This window comes from Heliangelus exortis, chromosome 2 (genome assembly GCF_036169615.1).
Source record: "Heliangelus exortis chromosome 2, bHelExo1.hap1, whole genome shotgun sequence".
Lineage (NCBI taxonomy): Eukaryota > Metazoa > Chordata > Aves > Apodiformes > Trochilidae > Heliangelus > Heliangelus exortis.
Genome location: NC_092423.1, coordinates 21,038,925 through 21,065,268, shown reverse-complemented (window position 1 = coordinate 21,065,268; position 26,344 = coordinate 21,038,925). Strand labels below are relative to the sequence as shown.

At 39.0% G+C, this 26,344-nt stretch overlaps 1 protein-coding gene across 6 annotated transcripts in view; it reads right to left on the bottom strand.

Moving 5' to 3' along the window:
• Positions 1–14,951, bottom strand: part of TRDMT1 (tRNA aspartic acid methyltransferase 1) — a 29,158-nt gene extending 14,207 nt beyond the window's left edge. Inside the window, exons 1-4 of one of the 6 annotated variants that reach the window (XM_071735137.1) lie at positions 14,810–14,951; positions 6,029–6,138; positions 4,281–4,357; positions 2,710–2,781 (exon numbers count right to left, since the gene is read on the bottom strand). In XM_071735137.1, coding sequence (XP_071591238.1) covers positions 2,710–2,781; positions 4,281–4,357; positions 6,029–6,138; positions 14,810–14,873 — 323 coding nt within the window. In that variant the 5' untranslated portion in view covers positions 14,874–14,951. Of the gene's footprint in view, positions 1–2,709; positions 2,782–4,280; positions 4,358–6,028; positions 6,139–14,637; positions 14,776–14,809 lie in introns of those variants that run through there. The other 5 variants (XM_071735135.1, XM_071735141.1, XM_071735136.1 and 2 more) reach the window with 5 other exon arrangements.
• Positions 14,952–26,344: the final 11,393 nt, after the last annotated feature.

Sequence of the window (26,344 nt, the reverse complement as noted above, 5' to 3'; positions counted from 1 at the left end):
AAAATACTACAATTAATAATGAAAAAAAAAGCTAAACTGAAAAAAGCAGCATCAGCCAAATTCCCTGCAGAGGAATGGAATCAAAAACATATATGCTGGTATGTTTACCCACACTCAACATCATTGTCATCTACTATGAAATTTTTTTCAAAGTAAGGAATAGAGAGCACAGCCTGAAACACATGAGAGCTCATACAGGATCAAGGGATCACAAGACAAGTAATCACTGTACAAAGAGTATGTTTTAAGTACTTGGCAGGTACTAACATTACAAATGTGTCTGTAAAAGTAGAACTTTGATGTCTTAGCATGAGATTTCCCTGGGTTATGGCTTAGACACAATAAACAGACAGTATCCAGACCATTTGGGTCAGACTTTGTTGGCCAGGTGCTCCAAGGACTTCCCAGGTCTTTACAGGTCCTGAATTTGTCTGTTCTGTATCTCTAGTATTTGTCTTCCAGGCTACACTTGAGCCTCATTTCAATGACATTTCATTATAAAAGCCTGACTATAAGGTAGGAACAGCCAAGAAATGAGAAACTATTTTATAGTTTCCATAAACTGAATGCATGCTGTACCAATTTAGAATGCAAAGGGATAATTCCTATATTAAGAATTTCCCTTTTGGGGGCTGAAATACTCCATACTCAATGTCTGGCAAATGCCTCATATCCAAAAAATACACAAGCACTATCTCAGTAGAACATAAATCTATCAGAACTGAGAAACTCTGCACACATCTTGAACATATTACAGACTGCTTACACTAACTACTGCCTCAAGAACAACCTGCCCAAGGGAGATAAGGGACACAGCAGGGTCTCATGGGGTGCTGAGATAAAGTGCCACAGCCAAGCCCAGCTCCTTTGCATCGTCATGACAGAAAACATAAGTCTTCCCATTAAAGCTTTGGTTTTGAGGAGGAAAAGCTTCTGCCCTTTATCCAGTCAGGTCCACAGCAACCAGGAAGTAACATTTCCATATTAATGCACAACAGTGTCCCAAAAGAAGCCAGGCTTCTTAACTGTGCCTCTGCTTCAGAGAAAGGAATACTGAGGCCAGGATTCCCTCAAGGATAAGGAAGGGGCTATTATTCTGATAAATCATTAACTTCCACACTATCTGCTATTGTAATTTATCTTTTTGGAAAGTCATTCTGGAGGACTGAGTTACATTTCTTGTACATTCGTTGCAATTTTTGGAAACCCAGGTTATCTCCCTACTTTTGTGGCTCTGCTAGATGTGGGGAAGTAATAATCATCTTCCTTTTCACCTATTCATTGTCTAACTTACTAGGCTACAGAATCTGTGCTGTGTTCTGTTTTGTGTTCTCTGCCACAGATTTCTTAGGTGATTCCAGCCAAGCCACTCAACCCTTGTATCCATGTTCTTTATCTGCTGATGGCAAAGGTAAATAGATAGTCCCATCTAATTTAGACTGCATGAAAGTTTTTTCTGTAAGAAAAATTAAGATCCCTTTCTCCCAATGTTAACAGAAGCTTGAAAGAAAGGCTGCTGTTGATACCTTCTTTGCAGAAAGCATTCATTAAAAAACAAACAAACAAAAAAGCCACCAGAAAATAAGACAGATGAACCTCCCTTCATCCTGCCCCAATTCTGAAAGCAAGATTAACCAGTGAAGAAATATGTACATGAACAGCTGTCCTAGTCTCCAACAGAAGCAGGGTTGCTAAGAATGGTGTCTGGTAGACTAACTGATGAAAATTCTCAGACTCATGCCAGTTAGTGCCCAATGGACATCTCAATCCAGAAGCAGAGATTTCTGCTGGATAATCTCCCCAAGCAACCACTTGCTCCAATTCCCCAGGAAGGCTTCTTACAGGGATGTACTTTTTTTCCTTCCCCCTCCAAAAAAAAGATGGCAAGCCTTACTTGGAGCTTAGTTTAACACCCTTAATAAGAACAACTTAAGTCAGCAAAAACCACTTTGGATTTACTCTTTCAAAATTTAAGGCATAACTAATACAAAAAATTATGAGCATACAAGTAGGAAGTGTGATCTCATGAGGAAAAAATGACAGATGAATACAAAGATAAGGGCACTGTTCAGACAATTTAGTGCTATTTGAGTTTTTTAGTATTACTACTGAAAACAGCAGATTGTCACACAAACCAAAAATACACAAACCTACCCCAAGATACCTAGAAGAACCAGAAAGAAAGAATATACACTTTAAGAAAGAATGAAGGGAACAGACTATGTACTGTATTGTGCAGTCAGTAGCTGCAGAAAATTTAAACAGGCAAATGCTACCTATTTGAAAGATGATGCTGAACAAAGCTTTTTTAACCTGGTATTACAAACAATTTTCATGTTTCCAGTATGTCCACTAGCAAACTATTATACAACCCACTCCTGCTTCTACATAAAGTCAGTGCAAGTTTCATATTGAGCTGAAAAGAGAGAACTCAATTTTTCTCATTTATGATTTAGCTGCAGTTTAAACAGACACGCAATAAAAAGAAAAGCAAACAATGATAGCATATATGGTAATTAGATTATAATGGCATTAATAAAATACCAGCTATTTATAGATTACAAATGGTAAGGTGAAAACAAGAAAGTAATACAACAAAATACTTGTGGAATCCCTGTGTAACATTATAGATGCTTGTCTCCCTAAAATACAAGACACCTCATTAGTTACAACAAAGGCTTGAGAGCTGAGGTAGAAGTTCATTTATACCTTGGAAGAATATCAAGGATATAGAGAAAGCTCTTTGTCCGTGGGTCAGATACATCACCTTGTAGGCCAACTCTAAGAAAGAATAAAGAAACACCTATGTATTACATGGAGCAGGCTGACACTTGACTGCCACTTTTCTACAGAATGCTAACACTTTTTGCTTTGAGTTTCAAAAAGGGGTTCTGCAAAAGCACCATGTACAGCCATGGGAACCTACTTAGAGAGGCAGTGTCCTAAGAAACGCTTTAAGGAATGAAAGTCTGCCCCTGCAATCCATCAGCTCACAGTGAACTTAAAACTGAAGCATTAATGAAATCCACTCTCCAGTGTGCAAAGTGTTTAGCATTCTGGTCTTGTCCAGCAAAATGCTTGAACATACTTGTCTCTGAAAGAACAAAAAAAAGAACCCCACCAGGCTCCTGGGAATACCCTCCTATTTTACATTGAATATATTAAATTATTTCTATGAACTAAAGCCTCAGTGTTCATAATTTTGCAGGACTGAGTCCCGTGTGAATAGCTTTGTAACCAGTTTTGCAACATTAAATTGGACTGCTCATGTAGGTTTAAAAACAATAACATAAGGATTGAGGGCCTTGTATTAATTCTTCTAAAGATAAAAATAAATTAAACAAACAAACAAAAAATAGAAAGAACAAATGAAGCCCTGGCAGAAGGCCTTTAGGATGTGTCTAAATTAGTCATTAATTAGTCCCAGGTTGTTCTTTTCACTGTTCCACTAAAAAAATTGAAGAAATTATTCCCAAATACATCATAGGCTTGTACAAGTACATTTTTACAGAACAGCATCACTTTGGAGGGATTTCTTTTTAATCCTAGAGCACTCAGTGAGATATACTTTCTTACACAAGCAATTTCACCATCATCAACAGCTTTTTTCATTAATTTACTACTTTGCAGTAGTAACTTTGTACAGTTACAAGAATCTTATATCCATGTCCACCGGACACTGCTGCCAAACGACACAAATCTGAGACTTATTTATTAATAACATCTCGGCAAGTTTACTTCTTAATCAATTAATTGATATTTCTCTATATCATCCACAAAATAATTTTGAAGTCATTATCCTCCCAGTCTTGGCTAAAACATAAATGTTCCTCAGAGTAAATTATTTGTGTGACTTTACAATTTTTAAAGTGCAAATAAAAACAGATTATAGTCTTAGTCTGAGGCAGAAGTGAGAAATTCCAATCCTCCTTCCGAAGTTGCCCCAGGAAAAGTTTGGATTGGTATCTAAAGGGAAAAGAAGCACTCCTGAACAGCAAAATCTTTGAATTTCACTGTTGGAGGAACAATGCAGCATGCAAAATAGTTGCTCTAAGCAGCTTACTGAAACTTAATTATGTGATCAATAATTAAGATTCAAATCGCTGCATTCCACTCAAGTAAACATCATGGTGAAAAGAGATACAACATTTTTGCATAGGTAGAGAAAGACACACAGATGAACCACACATAGTGTTGCTCTCAAAAGCATTTCTCCTTTAACATAGTGTAATATGCCATATTGTAATAACTGCACTTTTCCCAAAGTGTACTATATCTACCTTGTAAATGGCTGGCAGGGAGGACTCATCAAAATCATATCAAAAGACAATCTGTCAAATTCTTTCAGTGTTATGCCCTGAATAAAGAAAAAAATAGAAGAATGTTGAATGATGTTAACTGTACGAAACTCTCAAGTAATCTTCCAGACTAAACTACCCCTCTTACTTCCATCACATGCTTCATCTAGCAAAGAATTCTATCTAATCCCTCATTTGACCTATCATTTTTATTTTTGACCTATCACTTCTATTTTTAATACCTTGGCAAACCACACAATACAAATTTACACTACTTGCTTTGAATATGAGTCAAGACCACTAGCAATGTTAGTTAGCATCTACTCAAAGTTTTTATCTACTCATTCTTTCAGAAGAGGTGTGTGGTAGTTCTTTGAGTAGATCACATCAAAATACTGACAAGTTATTTCTCCCCGTCCCTCCTCCAAATAAAGTATCATTATTCAGATATGAAATATCTGTACATCAAAACCAGTATCATCATATTAAAAACAGGTGAAAAAAAATCTTCTCAAAAGACAAAATGTCTAAACAGCAAAGTATCTCATGTTAACATGGTAATTTTTACAGGCCCAAATTGTGGGGTTTAATTCTTATGAGTTCACTACCAACACATCCTATGAAGTTTACTTCACTCTTGTTTTCAGCCAGTAAAAATCCCTCAAAGGGATATGACTGAAAGCTCTGCTCTGTAACAATACTTCTGCTCAGAGAAAAAAAGAACCAGGTCTGTGGCATGAATTAATTACACAAGTAGATGCTCCTCTGTACTAAATTTTAACCAACACTGGAAGGATAACATATTAAAGGGCTATGGAGGATAATGATCAAGCAGCTATGAATTGGACAAAGAAATCACTGCCTCACATATTTGGAGGGATATCTATATAGCAAATGTTTGTAACTGATCACAGAAAATAGAAAAGCTACCAGTTTTTTTTCCAGTAAATTTAAAGACAGTCTTACTGACTGTAATCTGCTCTTATCAACTATAAGGAGACAGGCAAATATTCTTCTTTTACCATATAAAACTAAACTACCATTTAGCCTGTTTTTACTGCGTGCTGAATAAGCATCTAACCTTCAACCAACTACTTAAGTCTTACTTAAGATTAAATTCAGTATCTTTTACTGTCATATTGTAAAACTGTAAAAGATTATAAAGTATACAGTAATTTCTATCTAAATCCATGCAAAATGATATGCCTAGTTTGCCCCTCAGTTATTAAAACAGAAGCCAATTTTACATAGTTCTTCCTCAACCAATTTGGAAAAGGGACAGAATTCCTAAAACGTTTCATCTATTGAGCCCACAAAAAACCACCCATAAGATTGTCCCATCCAGTATATATTTTTTTGTTTCACTGAGCTCAACTACAAAATGGAAGCATGCCTCCAAGTTAATTAAATTCTTTCAAAATAGATGAAAATATTTTCTTAATCTAAAACTATTTATATTTTTCATTCCTTTATTTGTAGTAAGCATTCCTCTTGACATTCACATAACCCTTCTTGACGCAGCAGTGAAGACTTCAGGAAAAGACTGCAGTGTGAGTATTCCTCTAACTTCAACAAGCAACCACAGCAATAGAAATCAAATTTAACGTAAAACTGCTATATTTATAACAATATAAATTAAATCCTTTCATTTCTCATTACTAATAATGATAGAGAAGACAATTTACTTCCACAAATGCCAGACTACAGTAATAAAGACACTAATTACTCACCTCAATTGTCTTTGCCCATAATGGTGTACTGGGAAAGTTGTGCTTATAAACTTCATTGGCAAGATTGTTCACATCAACAGCAGCAACAATTTCTGCAAACGTGCAGCTTTCTAAAATTTAAAAAAAATTAAATTTTAGTTTATTTTTTATTTGTACTATTCCTTGAAAAAATAATTTGTTCAGCTGCATTATAGAGAAATTAAAAAGTAAAAGGGAAACTACATGATCAAACACTTTTTTTTTGCTTTAAAACTTGGTATGAAAAACATACTAGGTATCTAATCATATGGCAAGTACTTCCCACATATCTATTTGGATACATATATTTCAAAAAATGGGAGCTAACTGTGCACTTGTTAATTTCTCACTACAGTCACACAGACTCCAAACAGTACACAATCTCTACAATGTTCCCACATGCACTCCAGCCTGTCTCTGTGGCCATCAAGTTCCTTGGCTATAGGAACATAGCCTGGGTCAACCTGCTGAGCTCCCCTGCCACCACCAGACCCTCTCCTACCACTAATAACTCACAGGAAATAAACGTGTTATTTTAGAAATACACTACTTATTACTGTGAAACAATGGTACCAATATATATGTTTGAGCTACACCTACTCTTGCAATAAAACTTCAACAAGTTGCCTGAAAAACATTTGTGCTTATATTCCAAGAAAACCTTGGGCCCTGGACCCAAACGCTGCCCTCTTTGAGGTCAAGGTCCCCAAAACACAAAAACGTTTCGTAGGGCATTTGCCTGCTCCTCTTCTCCTGATAACAAAGGAAGTACTTCTGGACACATAGAGGTGTTATTGAAAAGAGCACAGTGTAACAAATCTACTGATAGCTACAATCCGGAGAGAAAACACACTGAAAAGAATGTAAATAGGCAATGATTAATTTATAGGTAAACAGAATAATAGCTTCTACAGAAACTATAGACATAAAAAGCACAGTGGTTAATCCACTGCTCATCATATCACACTATTTATTATTACTAACCACAACTTCACTGAGGCTTTTATCCAGGAAAATAGGCTGTGGTCACTGTGAACCACAGGAAAAAAAGCAGTGACCATCCATCCTTCCTGATACACAAGATCAGTTTCAACCACCAGGAAATGTATATTATGATGACTATTACAAAAGGCCCAGAAGAAACACAAGTGATTTTAAAAAAAAAAATAAATCTGTAAATCAAAAAACAAAAAAGAGACAAAGCAAATAATCACATGCCTTAGAGTAGTCTTACAACATGCTCAAGTAACACATTAACAATTGACCTCTGAGACATCTGAATTACTGCTGCTCAGCTAATTATTTACAGTTTGAAAGGATAAAAAAACAGCTGTGATGATTCCATGGATTTACTTTTAAGTCAGTCAGTTATCACCCATCTACTCCCTTTCAGGTTTTCAAGGCCATCTTAGTCAAAAGTAAGATGAAAGAGAAATCCAGATACTGCAAAGATTGTAGAAAACATTTTAACAATGATCAGCCTGGTTCTCCAGACTTGGTACAACAGAGGACAAAACAAATAGGAGTTTCACAAGAAAAAGATTTCCAGACTGCCATCCATTAAGAGTCAACACACCAATCACTATTTGTTGTTGCTGTCCTGGCCTTTTGTAACTCAAGTATTAAACACAGGTGTACCCAGGAGGACAACAGAATGACTACACCTGTGATTACAGCACAGGTATGTTAACACTGACACCTAGCGTGAAAAGAACCCTGCCTCAGCAGCCTGCCTGTTGCAAGTTGCAGGAATATTCAAGAACCAACACTTCTGTCCTCCTAAAACAAAGCTGTTAACACTCAAGTAATGGGAACAAACTTCGAGTACCGTTTAAGAAACTAATTTTCTCATTTATTCTTTCAGTTTTTAAAACATGTCCTGATCAGCTGATCCTTACTGTGTGTTCCAGACACTCTAGGAGAAAAAAGAAATTAAAAAAATCAAGAATCCAAATTATTACCTAAATTAACATATAGTTTAAAAATTGCAACTGGGAAGGCAAGCAGTGTGCTTTCTCTCACAAGTCATGACTCAGGCTCTCATCCTTTTTACTAAAATCAATTCAGTCTCTCCCTGCATACATAAAAAAGAAATACTGGGGACTTGCATCAAGGGATTTTACAGGCCCAAATGCCTGGAAACACTGAAAGCAAGCCCATAGCAAGTAGTAATTTACTGAATCCCCTTGCAATAAAATATTGAGTCTAAATCAGAAGTTTTAGCACAAAAAAGGGACAGGGACTTTTCCTGAACTGTACCACCAAACATCCTCTCTTCACAGTTCAAAGATCTGGTAATTTCAAAGCTTCTCCTCCCTTTCACTTGAAATCTGTGGTTCACTTGGGATTTCCTGTTACAGAACAGCCTCCCTCTAAAAGCTGATTAAGCTTATTTGTGTGGAAATACCCTGGAAATGAATAAAGGAGCTTCAGCAGACAAGCAGATCTCATACAGACAACCTAACAAAGAAAACTTTGTATAAATTTCAAACAATGTGAAAATGAAACATTTTAAAATTAGTTTCCTCTCCTGAAATTTAGATAACTTCTATGCCAAACTGATTTTCTGTTTTGATTTAGCAGTTATAGTTACTTGAGAATGACTGTAGAAACGTATTATTTAAGACTGAAAGCAAAATATGGGGAAAAAAAAATCAGGGCTGTGTTTAATTATATCCATTGACAAAAGGCACAAAAGGAACTCAGGAATATGAAAATCTCCTGAATTACTGACTCAGTGAGATGGCAAATCAGCTCCCCAAAAATATATAGCAGAACTTCAACACTGAAACAGACACAGCCCTGAAGATTTTTTTTCCAAACAAGTACATCCACTTTTCAAAATGCATTTAAGAGAATTACAAATAACCATAAAATAATGTAATTACTTATATATCTATATATTTTAAAGAAGAAAAAAATGCCCATTTTTTAAAGTTAAACTACGTAGCTGATGGAATACTTGATTCACAATATTCCTCAACACCACAGTTTTTAAATGAGACGTAACCCAAAAGGAAGCCAAAGACATGATGGGGAAGTTACTGAGTTACAGCTTATTTTCAGGTAGACTATAACGTAATACTCTCTCTTGGATGAAAGCAAGTGAACTCAATTTTTTATCATCCTATTAGGAAAGTACTGATTTTGCATTGCAGTCTTAAAACCTCTGGCAGAAATTCTTTAACTGTTATTTGAATTTCCTCTGGAGGCAGCAATCAAACTCTGGGTCCCAATGTGCACGAGCCATTTCAGCTATGCAGTAATCACTCAGGCGAAAGGGACAGCTCTGTAGTGACTGGAAGGTGCAGCACATGAAACAAAGGAAGACATAATCCAGTAGCTTCTGATTTGGAATTTAAAAAAACCAAGAAAACCAAAAACAACAGCAACAAAAAAAAAAAAACAAAGGAAAAAAAAAACCAACAAAAAAAGCGTGTAATCTTCAAATGTTGAAAATAAAAATGCTGACATTAAAATATGTCCTTTTCCTCTTCAGAATTGATTCTTTTGTCATGTGTTTCTAGCAGGCCTTAAAATTAACATAGATCTGTTTATATTCACCGCTGATGATTCTATTTCAAAAGCCCAATGTCAACAGAGCACATGAACTGCATGGTGGTACACCAAGGGCAGAACCTATGCACACTGGAAAATCAGAGCCAGAACAATTATCTATTCTAACAGGTATATGGAAACCGAGGGGAAAGGGAATATTAGTCACATGTTTTCTCTGTCTTGTTTCTTTTCAAAACAGAGAGCAGATTTAATTTAGGAGTTGTCAGCTCTTCACTGATGAGGCTGAACTGCCCATGGCTACAGTGAACACAACTATCAGCATTGATACTGGGCTTCCTGCAGGATACTTAGCAACCTCTCATTGCTGTTTGCACAGAGTTCAGCTACATATACTATGCAAATATATATGCTATATATCTACTATGCAAATTTATATTATCCTGTGTTACAAAGGGCTATATTTTAAAGAACCATTAAAATTAGTTCAGGTGTAAAAACTTAAACCAGCAAAATTTTTGGTTTGCATTGTGCTGAATCCTAAAAAGCTGCTTGCCAATTTTGTCACCTTTGCCTCTCCTCCTGAGATAGGTATGCTGAGCTTAATTGTGCACACCAGTTTATTATGCTGTACAATTCACAGAGGCAATCAAATAAAATGAGTAAACAAAAATGACAAAAAAGTACAAAAGACTCAAATTCTTACTGTGTAAAACTGAGACAATCACAAAGGAAAACTGTCACCAACTTTATCACTGCAAAACTATAGCATTTTGTAAAATACATCCTTTCATGTTTTACACACAGATACTTTTTTCAGTGACCTGGCAGATTACAGATGCTTGTGGCAGAGACCTGGAACCCACTTTTCATGGGAAAACTGCCTAAATTAATAAGCCAGTTTAGGTTTGTTTTGGTTGGGAGTGAGAAAGAGTAAGCTGTTCGTTTGATGGAAAAATGCTAAGGAAATGGATTTGAAGCTACAGAATTTTCAAAAAATAAAAACCACTTTCTCGCTGCAGAAATTCTGCACTTATACAGAAAGAATACATTCACACACACACAGACACACACACATCTATGAATTGTTGTGGGTTCAAACATGTATGATCTAAACATCAACTTCTATAAATCTTGCAAAATTTGGAGCACAGGATAGGAGGAAAGAAGAAATTCACTCCCATCTCTTGGCTCTTCAATCTTCAAGTGTGAATAGGAACAGACTTGATGACTATTGCCGTTAATCAAACTCAACTTTCTAAATAACTTTTTGCCTGTTTTCACTGTTAAACTTAAAATACTATTATAAAGTATCCAAAAAAATGAACTAGATATTCTATATATGCTGAATTATCTACAGCTGAAGTACCAACATAGAGCTAAAGAATCCCTGAGATTTTTTATTTAAAAGTTGTGGACCAAATCTAAATTCAAGAACAGTGTTTTTTCCACTGCCAAAAAGAACCTGATTCAATTATACTAATAACTTCTACATACTGTTAATTAAGAAACACTTAAACAGTATCAATTTCCATGACTTTATTAAAATTCAATTATTTCTTACTGTAGGCAAGGACAATCTCAAAACCAATTGCATATTACTTGGTGCCCAATGCAGTCTACATTAATAACAGCTGCCAAAACAATGAACAATCTCATTCCACAAGCTCAAGTATATGCTATCCTAAAACTGAGTTTATGAAAGGTCACAGCAAAAAAGGGCTTCCAGGCAGAAAAGGCAGTGTCTCTTTCTGGAAAATGTCTCCTCGCCAATTGCAAACACTTGCAATTCCACAGAAAAAGCAGAAAGTTGGACCAGCTCTGCTAAACATAACTGTTCACAAAATTGGCTACCTAGCAGTGCAAGGAAACAACACTAAGGCAGAACTTGTACAACCAGTAGTTTTCCTGGGGTACTGCCACTGAGGTATTCCAATGTTCTCTCTATCTCCTACATGTTCCTATTATTTTTCTTGGCTTTATAGATTCACTAGAAACCATACCAAGAAAATAAAGTATACATATAATCTCGTGTATCTAGTTTATGCCATTTGCTAAATTATATCCAGATTACTGTACCAGAAACATTTTCCAATAGAATGGTTTCACATACCCATATAGAGCTAAAACATGTAAGAAATCCTATTATATACAAATGATACTTGTAGAGGAACATTCACTTTTTCCTGTTTGAATTCCACATAAAAAACAACCCAACACTTAAATCTCCCTTGACTTTACTTCAGTCCTGTATAAGTTGTATAAGAAAACTGACTCCAGATGTCTAAGAGACTTAAAAAGTGAAAACAATGCAAAGGATCAAAATGTCTGACTGTATCAGCATTCCTGAACATAGTTCAATTCATCAAAATCAGCTTTATATAACAACCTGTAATTAAATACTTAATTCACTGCAAATTCCATAGAACCCTCTCTATTCAAATTGCCTGATTATTAGTCTTAACAACACTCAAAAAAGGACTTTCATCTAGGAGTGTACCAATTGTCCAAGACAACACAATGCCTATGGGCTGAATCCTCATATACTTTATAGAAAAATAAATGCCCGGATTTTAAAAAGTTGTATCAACTGCAATGCAACCAGTATTGTACCTATCTGCTTTGCAAATTTCAGTATTTAACCACTTACTACTATCTAGGGTCATTTATACAGATAATAACTTAAGTCTCCTTTTATGCTTAAGTCCCTTCATATGCTTTGGTTAGTACCACTACAAAAGAATTTGTCTCACTCTTTGTACTTACTGCAATTTCTTCAGTCAAGAACAAATTCTGTAAGCGAAGAACCACAGAAATTACAACAGACAGTGACACTGATACATTTGTTCAGCAAGCTCAGAAACAGACAGCTTGGAAATAAGTTTAGCCTTCCTGGAAATAGTACAAGGGTTTTACTTAATTCCTTCAGGCTCCAAACTACACAAGTTACAAATGTGATACATGTTCCCAAGCCTTCATACACACAGTAACTATCTACTGGATACAAGTTTACAGTATTCTGATAATCTTCAAAGGCTACATTCCCAGTATTCACATTTTTTAAGTATTCTCTTGTGTTACAAATGATGTTTACTTAGGTAGCTATCCATGGGATATCATATCTGGAATTACAATTTATTAACTATTGCAGAATGTTACCAAACATTCATGAGGGACACGAAGATGATTAAAGGACTGGAGCACTTCTCTATATAGACAGGCTGAGAGAGTTGGAGTTGTTCAGCCTGGAGAAAAGAAGGAAGGGGCTTTGGAGAGACCTTATAGCAGTCTTCCAGTACCTGAAGGGAGCCTACCAGAAAACTGGGAAAGGATTTTTACAAGGGCACGTAGTGATATTACAAGAGGTGATGGGTTTAGAAAGGAAGAAGGTAGATTTAGGTTAAGACATTAGAAAGACATTCTTCACTATGAGGGTGTTGAGAGTGGAACATATTGCCCAGGGAAGTTGTGGATGCTCCCTCCCTGAAGGAATTTAAGGAGAGCTCTGACAGGGCTTTGAACAACCTGGTCCACTGGGAGATGTCCCTGCCCATGCAGGGGGTTTGGAAGTAGATGATCTTCAAGGTCCCTTCCAGCCCAAACCACTCCATGATTCTATGAAGACATCTATTATTTATTAAGAACAGAGTTAGGTAACATTCAGGAGAGATTTTTTATGTACATACACACACCAACACATGACAGACACCTGAGTGAAAGACAATGGTGAAACCCAAGTTTCAGGAACCAGTCAACATTCTATAGAAATATGGAAACTCTCTCTAACATGTAGAGAATTCCACATCACTTAAAAAACCAGACTACTAGAAAAGCAGATTACTATTGCAGCTATATATACAGTATACAACATCTAACACCTTTTTCAATACACAAAGATTCCCAAAGTCTGCAGTTCCATACAAATACACATTTTGCTCTTAATAATCTAAGGATGTGTCTGGAAAGAAGGAAAATGCTACCTGCTACAACAGGTAGTCAGGATTATTTACAATAACAAGGTAGATACAACATGTATTCTTACATATTATATATATGCATAAAACACATGTACACATTAAAGTAAAAATTAAATAGTAGAAAAAAATGACACACTGCAAACTGCAAGTATGTTAAGTGTTAATGAACGATGCTAAGTGGATTCTATCCTGTAAGCACAAGCTTTTAAAATTACTCAGCTCACTGGAAAATTAACAACCTATGTTTTCATGTGATGTCTTTATGAAAATGCTCTATGTTGTACAGCATAATAGAAGGGCTGGTAGTACTTCAGAAGGCTTAAATATTTGAAGGATTCTAGTTAAAATTAAAATTACTACAGTCACTCTCTTAAATTATACAACTTTTTGTTGAAACCTGTACTGGGAAGCAACAAGGCCCAGCGTACTTTACAAATGAGCTCAATAGCCCTAGCTCATTTTTTTCACTCAGGGAAGCAAGACACGAGTCTGCAGGGTTTGCTGAAGCCTCCCAGGCCATGCTTTAACAGCCAGGAAATTAAGATCCAGGTTTCCTTGCAACCAACCAAAACCCACCGAGGCCCACGGTCTAGAATGAACTCTCTATACCAGTTTTCATACTTGGAAAATATAATGCCAGTCTCATATACAGATTATGTGTCAGCTATTCACCTAACTATGCACAATCAAAACCAGGCCCATATGCACACCTAAGGGATACTCTGGATAATTCGATCATTATCCTGTGGGCCTGCCTGATCCCCACCCCATCTAAAGCACAACATGTACTAATCAAATCCTTCTGAGGTGCAGCTGCCCCGGCTGAAGCACGACCATGGATCCCTAATTTCCATCTCATCGTGACCCAGGGTACCTGGTGCCACTCAGCAGGCCACGAACGCTTCCAGACCTTGCTCAGTGCAGAGCCACAGAGCCCCAGCGCACACCCAAAACCCTGACACCAGGCCCGTGTGCCAAACCGGCTCCTTAAACACCAACCCCACGCCATAAGGTCACGTTTCTGCTCCTGCAGAGAGGGAGGTTGTCTCCCCGGGTTTTGGCATGAGAGGACGCCCTCCAGCCCCACAGATTCCTTACACACGGAGGCCTGAGAGGAGACCCGCCCGGCTGGGGAAGGGGCTGCGGGAGGAGAGGGGCCATCTTAGCCCCCTCCATCGAGAAGATGGCGCCCTCTACAACCTCCCTTCACGGGGGCGTGAGGGCAGTAGCAAAGGGGGACGCGCCGGGGGCGGCGGCCACTCCCCGTTACCTTTCAGGGCCTGGTGCATCCCCCCGATACCACTGTAGAGCTCCAGTACCCGCAGCGCCGCCATTCTGAAGCGGCCGGCGCCCGGCCCGGCACTCCCGGCGGCCTCCCCAAGCAAGCGCCCGCCCGTTCCGCCGCTCGTTCGTTCCCCTCGACCCGCCCTCCTCAGAGCCGGCAGCTCTCCGCCGTCCTAAACCAACTGCAGGGCGCCGGAGCAGAGACTTAATTAAGCCTTGTTAAGTGCTCATTATTCTCCATAGGGGGTTTAGGTCTGGAGAGCGGAACCTCTCTGCGGCACGACTGGGTCTTCTGCCCCGAGGCAGCCGTAGGGCCAAGGAGAGCCATGGTGCAGATGCTGGTGGCAGCGCTGCCACCCGCACTCTCCTGGCAATGGGGGCTCAGGAGAAGGCTCTTCTCCCCAGCATCCATCCCTTTGGAGCCATTCCTCCTGTCCAAAGGCTCCGCACAGGGGCAGCAATGACAATCCCCAGCCCCATCGCCTTCCTCCGGCCCTGCAGCACCAGGGAGTGTCCCCGCTCCTCCCGGGGAGGGGGAGGCCAGGCCTGGCCATGGCCATCAGCAGCCGGGCAGCAGGGAAGGGCAGGATGGAGGTTAAAATTAATTCGGGTGGCTTGTACCTGGCCAGGGCACAGGGAGGGCAGGGAGACACGGGGCAGCAGAAGAGGCTTCTCCCTGTGCAGGGGGTGCATGCTAGCCTGCTGGGCAGCTGGGCAGCCGATGCAAATGGCCCTCAGCAGTTTCATGGGCTGAAGAGCTTCATGATTTCAGTGTGCAGGGATGTTTTCGAGAAGTCATTTCAAAGCCTGCACTGCTGGTGGAACAGGAAGGAAGGAAATAACTGATGAAACTGTTCTAATTTGCCCCAACACTGCAAAATTGCTTTTGCTAAATTGAAAAGGAAAAGGTGACTCAAAGACATTGTTCCCCATGGAAAGGAGTTTGTTTTAAAACAAATGTTAGATGCCTTTACACACATAGATATATGGGTGTATATAACCACTATGTGGGTTACCCACCACATTCAAGTAGGCACCTATGCCTCAGTTTGCAGATTGAGATTGTAAAATTAAGCTGAAACATTTAAAAAAAACAAAAAACCAAACAAACACATCCCTCAGCCTTGGATATGTTTCTGTCACAACTCAGATAGGGCCCCCAGGGAGACAGATTGGACCCCCTTGCTTTCTAAACCCCTCAGGGAGAAGCCGAGGTGCAGATAGATCCAACCTTACAGTCTCAGACCTGGCCCTCCCAGGGAGAGTGACTTAAATGTTATGGCTTGAGGAAATTATGAGAAAAAAACATCAGATACTCCATGGTCAGATTAAGGTGAAATAACACTCAACATTACTCAACGCTCTATTTGAACATAAGATTGAACTAGAACTACAGAAGGAATAACATAAAAGCTGATACTTCTACTGTTATATATGCTCAGGCTGCTCAAACATAAAGGCTAATTATTTTGATGTTCAATTTGCATGATCTGGGAAAAAAATTATGGTAAGCATTGTGTTATTTAGTGATTTAAGGAAAGAGAAAGTGAGAGGAGGAGAAGAAAAGTTAAGAGAGACAGCAGAAGATCAACAGTCCTGGATCCAGCATTGGGCCAGCCAACAGAGGAGGATTGGTGTCAATGGAACTTCCAAAACCCACCACCACAGCTCCTCCTTTTATAGGCCTGTTTTTTTTAGTAAACAGTGGTTGAGACATACCAGCAGCTCTCCTCCTACTTTGGTCCCCAATCCTTATCTCTGTAGTTATCTCTGTGCAGGCCATTTCCATAGGCACCAGGCAGTCCTTTTGTTTTGTTGGAGGGCTTACAACGGTGTTTCACACCACTTCCCAGCATGCACATCCTGAAGTCTGGTCCCTCACTGTTTCTCTAATAATTTCTTGAGTTAATCATATTTTTTCGAGCCTCTTAGAAACCTGTGAAAAATAGGGTGTATCTGAGGAATGTTTATTTTTCTTTAGAAGCTGCCTCATGCGTCCTGTCAAAGTAGCTCCTACCTCTTGCCTTTCAGTGGAGGAAAAATTTTTAACTGAAACCGGAGGCCAAAAAAAAAAAAAGAAATCTTCTAACATTCTTCAGAATATGGAACACATCAGCTGTGGAAAACTGTGGAATTAGAAAAAAATTTGGAAGTAAGAATATTGGTTCTTGCCAGCTTTTTCAGAACAGTTCTGTCATACACATGTGGATCTTCACCATCAAAGTCTGGGGCTGCTGCTTTATTTTTCAGCCATGTAAGTAAGCAGGTGCCAAATACAAGTCCAACATAGTTCAGCAGCCACAGTACCAGAGGAGAGCAGTATGCAGGTTGTCTGCACAAATGGCTGGTGAAGAACTGGGAAAGGTGGGATATGGCATAACAAAGCCTGAAATGTGCGATCTGGAGAAAACTGCCATGGGACAAAGATTGTGAAGGCTCTGAAGAAGAGTTTAAGGATAATGGGGCGGCTACAAAGGGCAAGGTTGATATCAGCTAAGAAGATACACTTCAGTACGACCTCTTCAAAATACAGATGCAAGGTGAAGGTAAAGAAAAAGGCAGCTTTTAGGCTACTGAAATTAATGAAGCTGATGAATGAGTCTGAGCTCCTTGTATTACTATTTCATCAATATATACATGACAGCAATGCTAGATAATATAATGCGTGGGAGCTATAGGCAGCCAGGAGCAGTTAATTTCTTTAGAGCTACAGACAGGGAGACATAGCTCAGCCCTGTTTTCTCCTCTCATTTCCCTGATTTGAAGGTCTAATTGCAGTTAACATATGAGAAAAGCACAGACTGATGGAGAAAGCAGCAGACATGTCTTTGCTATACTGATGGCAGTGAAACATTCCCTGCTCAGGGGAAATCCTCCACATACCTCCTCCACCAGTGTAGTAAACTGGAGAATCTGCTCAACACACCTCCACTCTGGCAACAACAAAAAATCATAAACTAGGTTGGGATTTTGTTGGCTTGTTCTTGCAAAGGATGGAAAACACCAAAATTTCCCTAATGCTCATTTTTAAACAACTGCCAGGAGTCAGTTTTATAATTCTGTATAACTGTGTTTGCCCTAACCTGGTTCTCATCACTGACAGCTTCAAAAAGGACCAAGAAAGAAAACGGAATTTGGAAACAGCTACTTTTAGTGCTCTTCCCTGTATAAATGTAAACTCAGCATAATAACAACCATAGGGTTTGGATTAGATCTTATATAATAGTATTTAAGGTATGCTGCTTATTTCAGAGACTGGGGCAATGGCTGAGAAGTGTCGAGGTCCATGGCCACTCACACCTCTCTTCTTACAAACAAGCTGAACGAGTCCATAGAGAGGACAAGGCCTGCTAAAGTGATTGTTCATACTTCACTCAGAAATTCTTACTAACACATGCTGCCACTGCCATGGGGCAGGCTAAACAGTTGCTCACTTGATCTTGTGACTTTGAAGCAGCCACATATCTGCAAGGTTTCCCAACCTGATTTCTCTGACTTACTGAAATTCGGATATTGTGACAGCTCCTTCATTCTCCACTCCATCCATATAGGATGGTTGGATTCCTCTTAATCTTAATGAACATTTAATTTGATTAACACAGGATATTAGTAACAGAGTTGAAGTCTAGTGACTACCTCTGGACTCTTAATATTTTTTAGGACACAGGCATGGACCACTTCATATATCAGTTACAGCTCAACAATATATCGGGCTTTAAATAAAAATTGGTTGGCTTTTCTAAAAGGATTTTAGTTTGCTCTACATGAGCACATCTATAGAGCTAAGATAATACATTGATGAAGAAGATATTTTCTTGAATCTAAAATATTTATAGCATTTTAAGAAAATTATCATTTAATGTAATTTTTTACATTGATATGAGCATGTGATATGAGAATTTTCATTGAGACAGCTTTTGAAAACTCCTGTCAGCTAGCAACCAGCAGCATTTCCTCAACCTAAAAGTTTCCAAAGTTTGCCCACATCTCTGATGTGGGTATGATACAGGTAATCATTCTAGATCTGAAACTGTTTCCTGGTAACCAATAAACACATCTAGTGAAACAGCTACATGCGGTAAGACGAACACGCAAATAGAACGCCTGCAATATTTTCTTTTCTTAAGATGCTTTAGAACTGTTAAAATGTTACAATTATGCTGCCAAACAACATCACAAACATGCAAAACCTACTGCCTTAAGATTCTGTATTGTGCTTGGCAACTGGAAGGTAAAATTACAAGCTATGACTGGACCTTGTACTCTTGTCCTCAAAGACTTTCACTGCTGGGTTTCTATAATTCACACTAGCAACAAATGTGCAGAACAGAGCGCACAAAACTTTTTTATAGGCATCTCAAGCCTTCCACAGTTACATGAAACTCTTCTCTCTGCCCTCCCATCTGCAGCAGAGCAGAGACTGACACGCCAGCAAGGCCCCTGCGCGCACCCGGCTGTGAGCAGAAGGCTGCTGGTCTCCTGCATCTGTTGGTGCCACAGTACTGCAGCAAATCAGCAAATTCCCTGAAGTCCCCTTTGAGTGTAACTCATGAGTGTAAGGTTGGGTAATGCAAGGCAGTAGACTTGTAGTTGTGACATGTTTGCAAGCTTCTATACTCAAAGAATGGACAGACAGCAAGAATTATCTCCCTCATATAGCAGATGTTTAGAAGTGCATTCACAGTGATCAAACTTCAATATAGGCAGAAATAAATGTTGATGGATGATAAATACCTAAGTGAGTATCAGGAAGAGCAGACAGACAGCTGTCTAGAAGGGAAGCTCATGTTCTGGGTCAGAAATCACTGTGGCTAGGAAAGAATGTGAGGCATGTCATACTCTTGCAATGCAATCACTGAATTGAAAAAATTCACTTAGAGTGTCTAACATAAATTATTGTTTCCGTAACCATTGGCCCAGTAGGTTACTAATAAAACTGAAAACCTTTTGCAGTTTATCAGAAGCCATATGTAGTGGATGTAATGTCTTGGGAGGGAATTTATCAGACCTGGTTTCTGCTGAAGCAATTCTCAGTCAAAATAGCTGTCAGCCACAGACTCGGCATTTCTGGAAAGCCTGCTGGGCCATGCCACGGCTAATGAAGCCTATGATATTCATTTATAATGTCATGCATCTGCAAGACTAGAAAAGAAACCCACAGCAGACCAGTTTTGTTGGCCTCTCCCAGTGTGCTTCTGAGAACTCTCTGCAGAGGAAATTTTGTAGCTGAAATTATTTGGAAGAGTCATCAGACAGAAATGTTTTTAACTTTTCTCTTTTGAAATGTTTTCATCTCGGGGTTATAAAAAAAATAAAATTTCAGGATTTTATTTTCAGATTCTGAAGCTATGCATATACTCTATAAGGAGTAAGGAATTAAAAGGCATTGCTTCTCTAAATAAATCTTTACTTTTCTGGTTGAAGTAAATTAAATAAATCCAGCCTGTGTGTTATGTTTGGCCTGAAGTAGTCACTCTGGCTGGAGGAGATGCATATGTTTATATGTTTTTTACTTTCTTGCTGTATTTCCACATTCCAGTGCATGACAAAAAAATTTAAGGATAAAAAAAAAATAAATATAAATAAACATGCACTAAACTGAACAAACCAGACTCTGAGCTGTATAGAGCCCGCTGCAGTCAGCCAAAAGATTGCCGCTGCAGTGAGTGTGTTTTGATTCAGACCCTTGAAGGCTGACAGGAACGGGGTGACAGGGGGCAGGGAGCCGGGGGCTGCTGGGGAGGGATCATCGGGAGCCGCTCCCGGAGGATGAGGCAATGGCGTGGGAGATCCCAGCGCCCTGCACTCGCGGGGGCGGGAGGAAACGCCGTGGTGCTTGCTGCCCCGTGGAGAGCAGGGGGGAGGAGGGAAAGGAGGAGAAAAAGAGTGCAGATGGTGGGCCTGGATCTGCCTCTTAGCTTTTTGCTGAAGGCAGGAGTTTTCACCTGCAGTATGGCGTGCACAGTATGTAGGGTGCAGAGTGACAAACTCAGAAAGCTTTGTAGCTTCATATTGGTGTTGGTCATGCTGTTTGCTCACAAAGCCATTTAGAATCACCCAAAGCTTTTGTATGCCACAGAATCATCTGTTTAGGAGCTCAGCCCTTGCTCAAACTTTGCTTTTTCATTCAGTCCCATGTGATGAGCTTAATCTGTGACTAAGCCTGTAGTTAGCACAGGAAATGAGATCTCTTACTCTGGTCACCGTGGTGGTAGGATTTCGTAGTAGGGTGTTTCCTCCAGAGAGAAAGAAAATCTTTAATGCAGCTGCAGCAGAGCTGTAGCTGAGGAGCTGCAGAGCTATCTTGAAATTAGATAAGCCACAACTGCACACAGTAAGTGCCATAAAATCCTCCCAAGAAGTTAAGCACTTGGTACCCAGGTAGCAAGGAGGTATCTTCCACCAGGCTATATTCCTGGCTCTTTGCAAATGAGTTACTTTAAAGCTAGTTGATGTCATTTATGAACTGCAACTGCAGAGGTCATTACACTGTAAATATTCTTTTTGTCACTTGGATGTGTCTACAAATGTGTGTCAAACATACCAATATACTAAAGCTTAGTGGCTGGGACACAGCTCTCTTCTACCAGAAAGTCTTGAAAAATTCCTGGAACACAGTCTGTAGGAAAGCACAGGTTTGAAGAACTCATGAGATTTTGTAAGGTTTCATGAAGGACAAACTGAAAAGTTATTCTGCAAGAAAACCCAATTACAATATGCAAGTGTAATTTTTGGCTGCTGGGTCTTTTCCCCAATTACGTATAACCTCAACTAAGAAAAAAATTAAAAAAGCTTTGGGTTTTCCTAAATTTGAAACTAACCTTTTTTTATAAAAGAGGCTGTGAAATTAAAATGTTATTTCTGCTGAAATATTCTGAAGATAGAAGTCCCAACAAACTGAACCTTAAGAAAGCCTAAAATAGTTCCTTCTGAATAAGAGGAAGCTTCTTGCACAAGACATATGCAAGTATTGACTGGCAGTGTCAACATCTAGCTGTAGGGAGTTAGGCTGATTTAAGACCAACACCAAATGTTTCACACAATTCATAAGAGAAATACAATGGGAAATTGTTGCAATTGTCTATCAGGAACCCTGCATGTCAGATGAAGTCCCTGAGGATGACTTCATTGCAATAACAGAGCCAATTCTCATGTAGCACTGATCTGCTATGGTATAGGACACAGTTATTAAAACTAACAGAATTAAACTCAAGTAATAAATTCACATACACTGCATAATCCCCATTGTCATTACCAGTCCAGGCATCATGTATATTGCAGTACAATAGTACCATGTTCTTCATTTGCAGGATATATCTCAAGATTCCTCTTGATACCACAGAATTTGATTATTTTGAATACAACTGCAGGACAGTGGCATTATTACCATGTCAAGGGGGAACCATTCTTCAGTCTTTGTAAGATCCTGACATCTGACCTGCATGTTGATTCATCCTGGTGTGCTTCGGACTTACATGGTAAGCTTGGTAACTTCCATGTCAGGGAATTTATGAGAAATGAACAATCCATGTCAAATGAACAGCCGCAAATATTGGTAAAAACGTAAGAGTCAGAAAACTAAAGCATCTACAAAGCTCCTAAACAGCTACAAGGTGCTTCCTCCTGTCATCCAGCATAAGCTCTGTCCCACCCCATGACTGGATAGAAGACCAAACTCGCATTAAAAATTTCAGGTAGATGGTGATTTGTCTTTGTAATGGGAAGAAGAACACCCTTCCACCTGAAAAAATGCAGACTCCTCCACTCTTTTAGATATTTGCTCTCTTCTTTCTCCAGCCAATATGCACTTTCCTGTGCAGAGTTTTCCCTGTAGACCACAATATTTTATTCATGCTCTCTCCTTAAATCTGTGCCATCTTCCCTTCTCAGTCCCAACTGGACAGAGTATATTTATGCTTGAAAATTAGGCATAGAGCTGGCTTGTAAATACACCTCATCCTCTGGGAAGCTCAGCCTTCTGAGCTCTGGGGTGTGTGCACCACCGCCTCTTCCCTTTGTAAGGAGCCAGCTAATCCCAGAATGGCTAACACAATGTAAACTCAGTTTATGAGTTCATTGGAACCCAGGATTTGGCACAAGAACTTGGACTGAAGAATCCACTAAAAAACTTGGCCCTAAAGGATCTAGTACTGTTCTGCTTGTCCTGGGCATCTCAAAGGAAGAATGGAACAATTGCTGCATGCAATTAATGATTCCATTGCCGTGTTCTACCTCTTCCTCGGAATGAGCATCATCATTTCCTGGTATAACATGGCAAGAAAACATTAGGCTATTTATGCTTTGTGTAAGTGATGGAGCTGGGGGAGAGAAAATAATGAAGTCACTCCTTGTATTTAATTGTTTTTTGGCTAGAGGAGCTCTTTAAGAAGTTTGCTTTGAAAAAGCTTGGCCAAAAAGAAGTAGTAAATATCTCACTGACAGGGTTCATTAATGGCGCACTAGAATAACTTCTTTTAGTGGTTTCCAAAAGAGAGAATGGATGGGTGAATGACTCATCTTTGAAAAGGTTTGCAGTCTCCAAATTTAAAACAGCAGTCCCAGACATTAATATTTATAGCTTCTCATTGTATTGTGACAAATGAGTGTTTATCCACACTGTTGAATGCTACCTGTTCCAAATGCTTACTGCACGGATAGCAGCTGAGCTCTGTTCTTGATAGCAAAGTCAAGATATTGAAGTTGGCAAAGGAACGAGGGGAGTCCTGCACACTATACAACATTTTACAAAGATTCTACTGAAAGCTTAAACTGACTTTAAAGTAAAATCCTTTATCTGATATTTATGTTAAAAGGTTTTTATGGAAAAAGGCCTATTATGATCCTTGAATAGTTCCTTGGAAAAGAATACCTATGTCATCATCAAAATGCAAATTAAAATTGCTTGCATTGACACTGAAACAAAATAAGGTATTCCAGAAACATCATCTTCATGCAAATATTTGCAATGGTCGTTTATTCCATTTGTGAGACCTACTCAACATAAAATGCACAGTTAAAACTAAGTTTAAATAAACAAGTTCCAACATTGAGTGTCAGTGTGAGAATTATCATTAACTGTGATGAAAGTATGTCTCCCCATTCCTTCTTCAGTTAATTTGTGATGATCTAAGCAGGCTTTGCACCATAGGAAAATAGTTAGTAGATTAGTTAGGTTAGTACAACCAAATCAAAGAATTTGAGGCTAGGAAACAGCAAGCATAGTGTGATGCTGGCAGAGTGGACTGCCAGCAAAATACTGCTTTTCTTGTCAGTAATCCGTAGCTCCTCTACTTTGACACTGGTCTTCAAGAGAGAGCCATAAATTAAGAATAACCATAATTTCAGCCTGTCCTGTATTTTCTCCTAGATAGTGTAATGTTTCTTCAAGTTTGTGATGCATAAAATGAGATTTTTTTTTTCTCCTCAAGCCTTTCTCTTCTGTGCTCCTGTACATTACCTGTAGAAGGATTCAAGATATATTCAAGTATTAAATTCTGTGTTTTGTGGTGGCTTTTGTTTTTTTTTTTTTCATTTAAGAATAATCCCTTTCAGCTAAAACCCACTTGTCCTACATCTTGTCTTGCCTGGAGTTTCCCCCACTCCTCTGTAGTTTAACCAGAATGCAGCATTCATCATCACATTATTTATTTTTCCACTTAATGTGATTCCAGTATCTATATCTTTCTGCTACTGAATTTGGTACCTCTTCTTGCCTCTCAAAAATCCAAAGGCATGGCCCCTGACTATACCACATTCATTCACTCTAATGCCTTCTTCAGTCTACCACTTCTGTCACCCTTTTCATAGCCACCATTTCTTCACTGTGTGCTATGCGTTTGTGCATTTACATGGCCACTCAAATACTTTCTTTCTTATTCCCACCCCAATAAATCTCTTCTAAAACCCACATTTTCTGTAAGTAGAAAATTGTTTCTTATACCTGAAAATGTCAAATTAAAAGTATCAGCACTGATTTACATTTTAAATCCTTGGGCATCTCTCCTGCTCTATTACTCTCTGAATGAGAGTTTTTCCTGATTTGTCCTTGGCAAAATAAAGACTTTATGAAACAAGGAGAGTAGATAGTTAAATTTTCAAATGGTCTATTTTTGGGCACCCAAATCAAGACTTGGTGTATTCTGGTGCACTCTGGAAATTAGTTCTGCCAAGAGAATGAAATTTTAGGTTGAGTTTTCGGCCTCAAACCATGCCAAACCTCTTGTCAGTCTGGAAAACCTTGCCCTTTATGTCTCAGTCATTGCTAAAGAGATTGCTGACATTCATCAGTCAGTACTATTGATATGAAGTGGAGTGAGACAAATGTCATCCTTTTCCCCTTGCTTATTTGGGGGATGGATTGCATAAATTGCTGTACTTATGATACTGCTGAAAACCTTATCTTTCTCCTGGAGTTGTTTATGGTGTTTGAGACAACCACAAGACCCAGGCCAGAGGGCTACACTTGCTTTGAAAATGAGTACCTGATTTTATACAGAAACATCCTATTTTGTTACAGAAAATGTCCTATTCTGACAATTAGAAACCATAGCAGAGGAAACTTTTTATGCACGGCTGTAATAATTTTTGGAAATGTAAGTCATGCAACTGGGTGGCATGAGTCATGCTCAAAACACTTCCCTAGTGATAAAACCCCTGCCAGTTTCATAAAGTTCATTTTATTCAAAGACAGTTAGCTTTGATTATGGAACCTAGTAATTTCCTTGAAAAAATCATCAGCTAGTAACACCAGATTGAAATAGTTTGCAGCACCGACAGTGACCATAGACCACATAATTTTAAAAATAAATTTCATTTTAAAAATTGCCAGTTTCTTCCTTAAGACTGGAATTAGTAAAAGACAATAGTCACAAGGAGAGAATTCAATGCAAGGACATTTAGATGTGCTGTGGCCAAGTGGTGTTCAAAAACCCAGATCAGCTTCTCCGAGGCAGTGTACAGGGAGACGTGCTCTCTGGGTTCAGAAAAATCAGCTTTGCCCTGGATGCCCTGGATGCCCTGGCCTTTCTTGGGGGCTCCTTAAATACACTTAGCTCCCAGCTGAAGGGAGGGGCCAGGCCAGATGAAGAATTGCAGCCAGAATCTGTTTTTTGGAAACAGGAACTGTAATGTTTTCAAAATCATAGCAGACTTAGGCTTTTCAGACCACAGATGATGGAGGAAGTGCTCTTGAGGTCTAAAAGCTACAGCATTCTCTCTCAAGTAAGAGGCCACAGCTCTTGCTCTGGCTGAGCATTATGGAGAGTCCCTATTCGCTATTCTATAGGATATTGAGTCTTTCATATCCTCTCAGCTTCCTTTTGCCTGGAGTTTGTGCAGTATTCATGGAGCAGGGGAAGGGTGGAGGACTGCCTCTATATCCCCATGAATGCCAGGGCTTAAGGCTGCTATATGGTACTGAAAACAAAAGTGATTGCATTTTCACAGCGGGATGTTTTTCCTAGGTATTTAATATTTGTGAGTCATTCTGTATCTCCTGGAAGCATAAACTAAAGTCCACAAA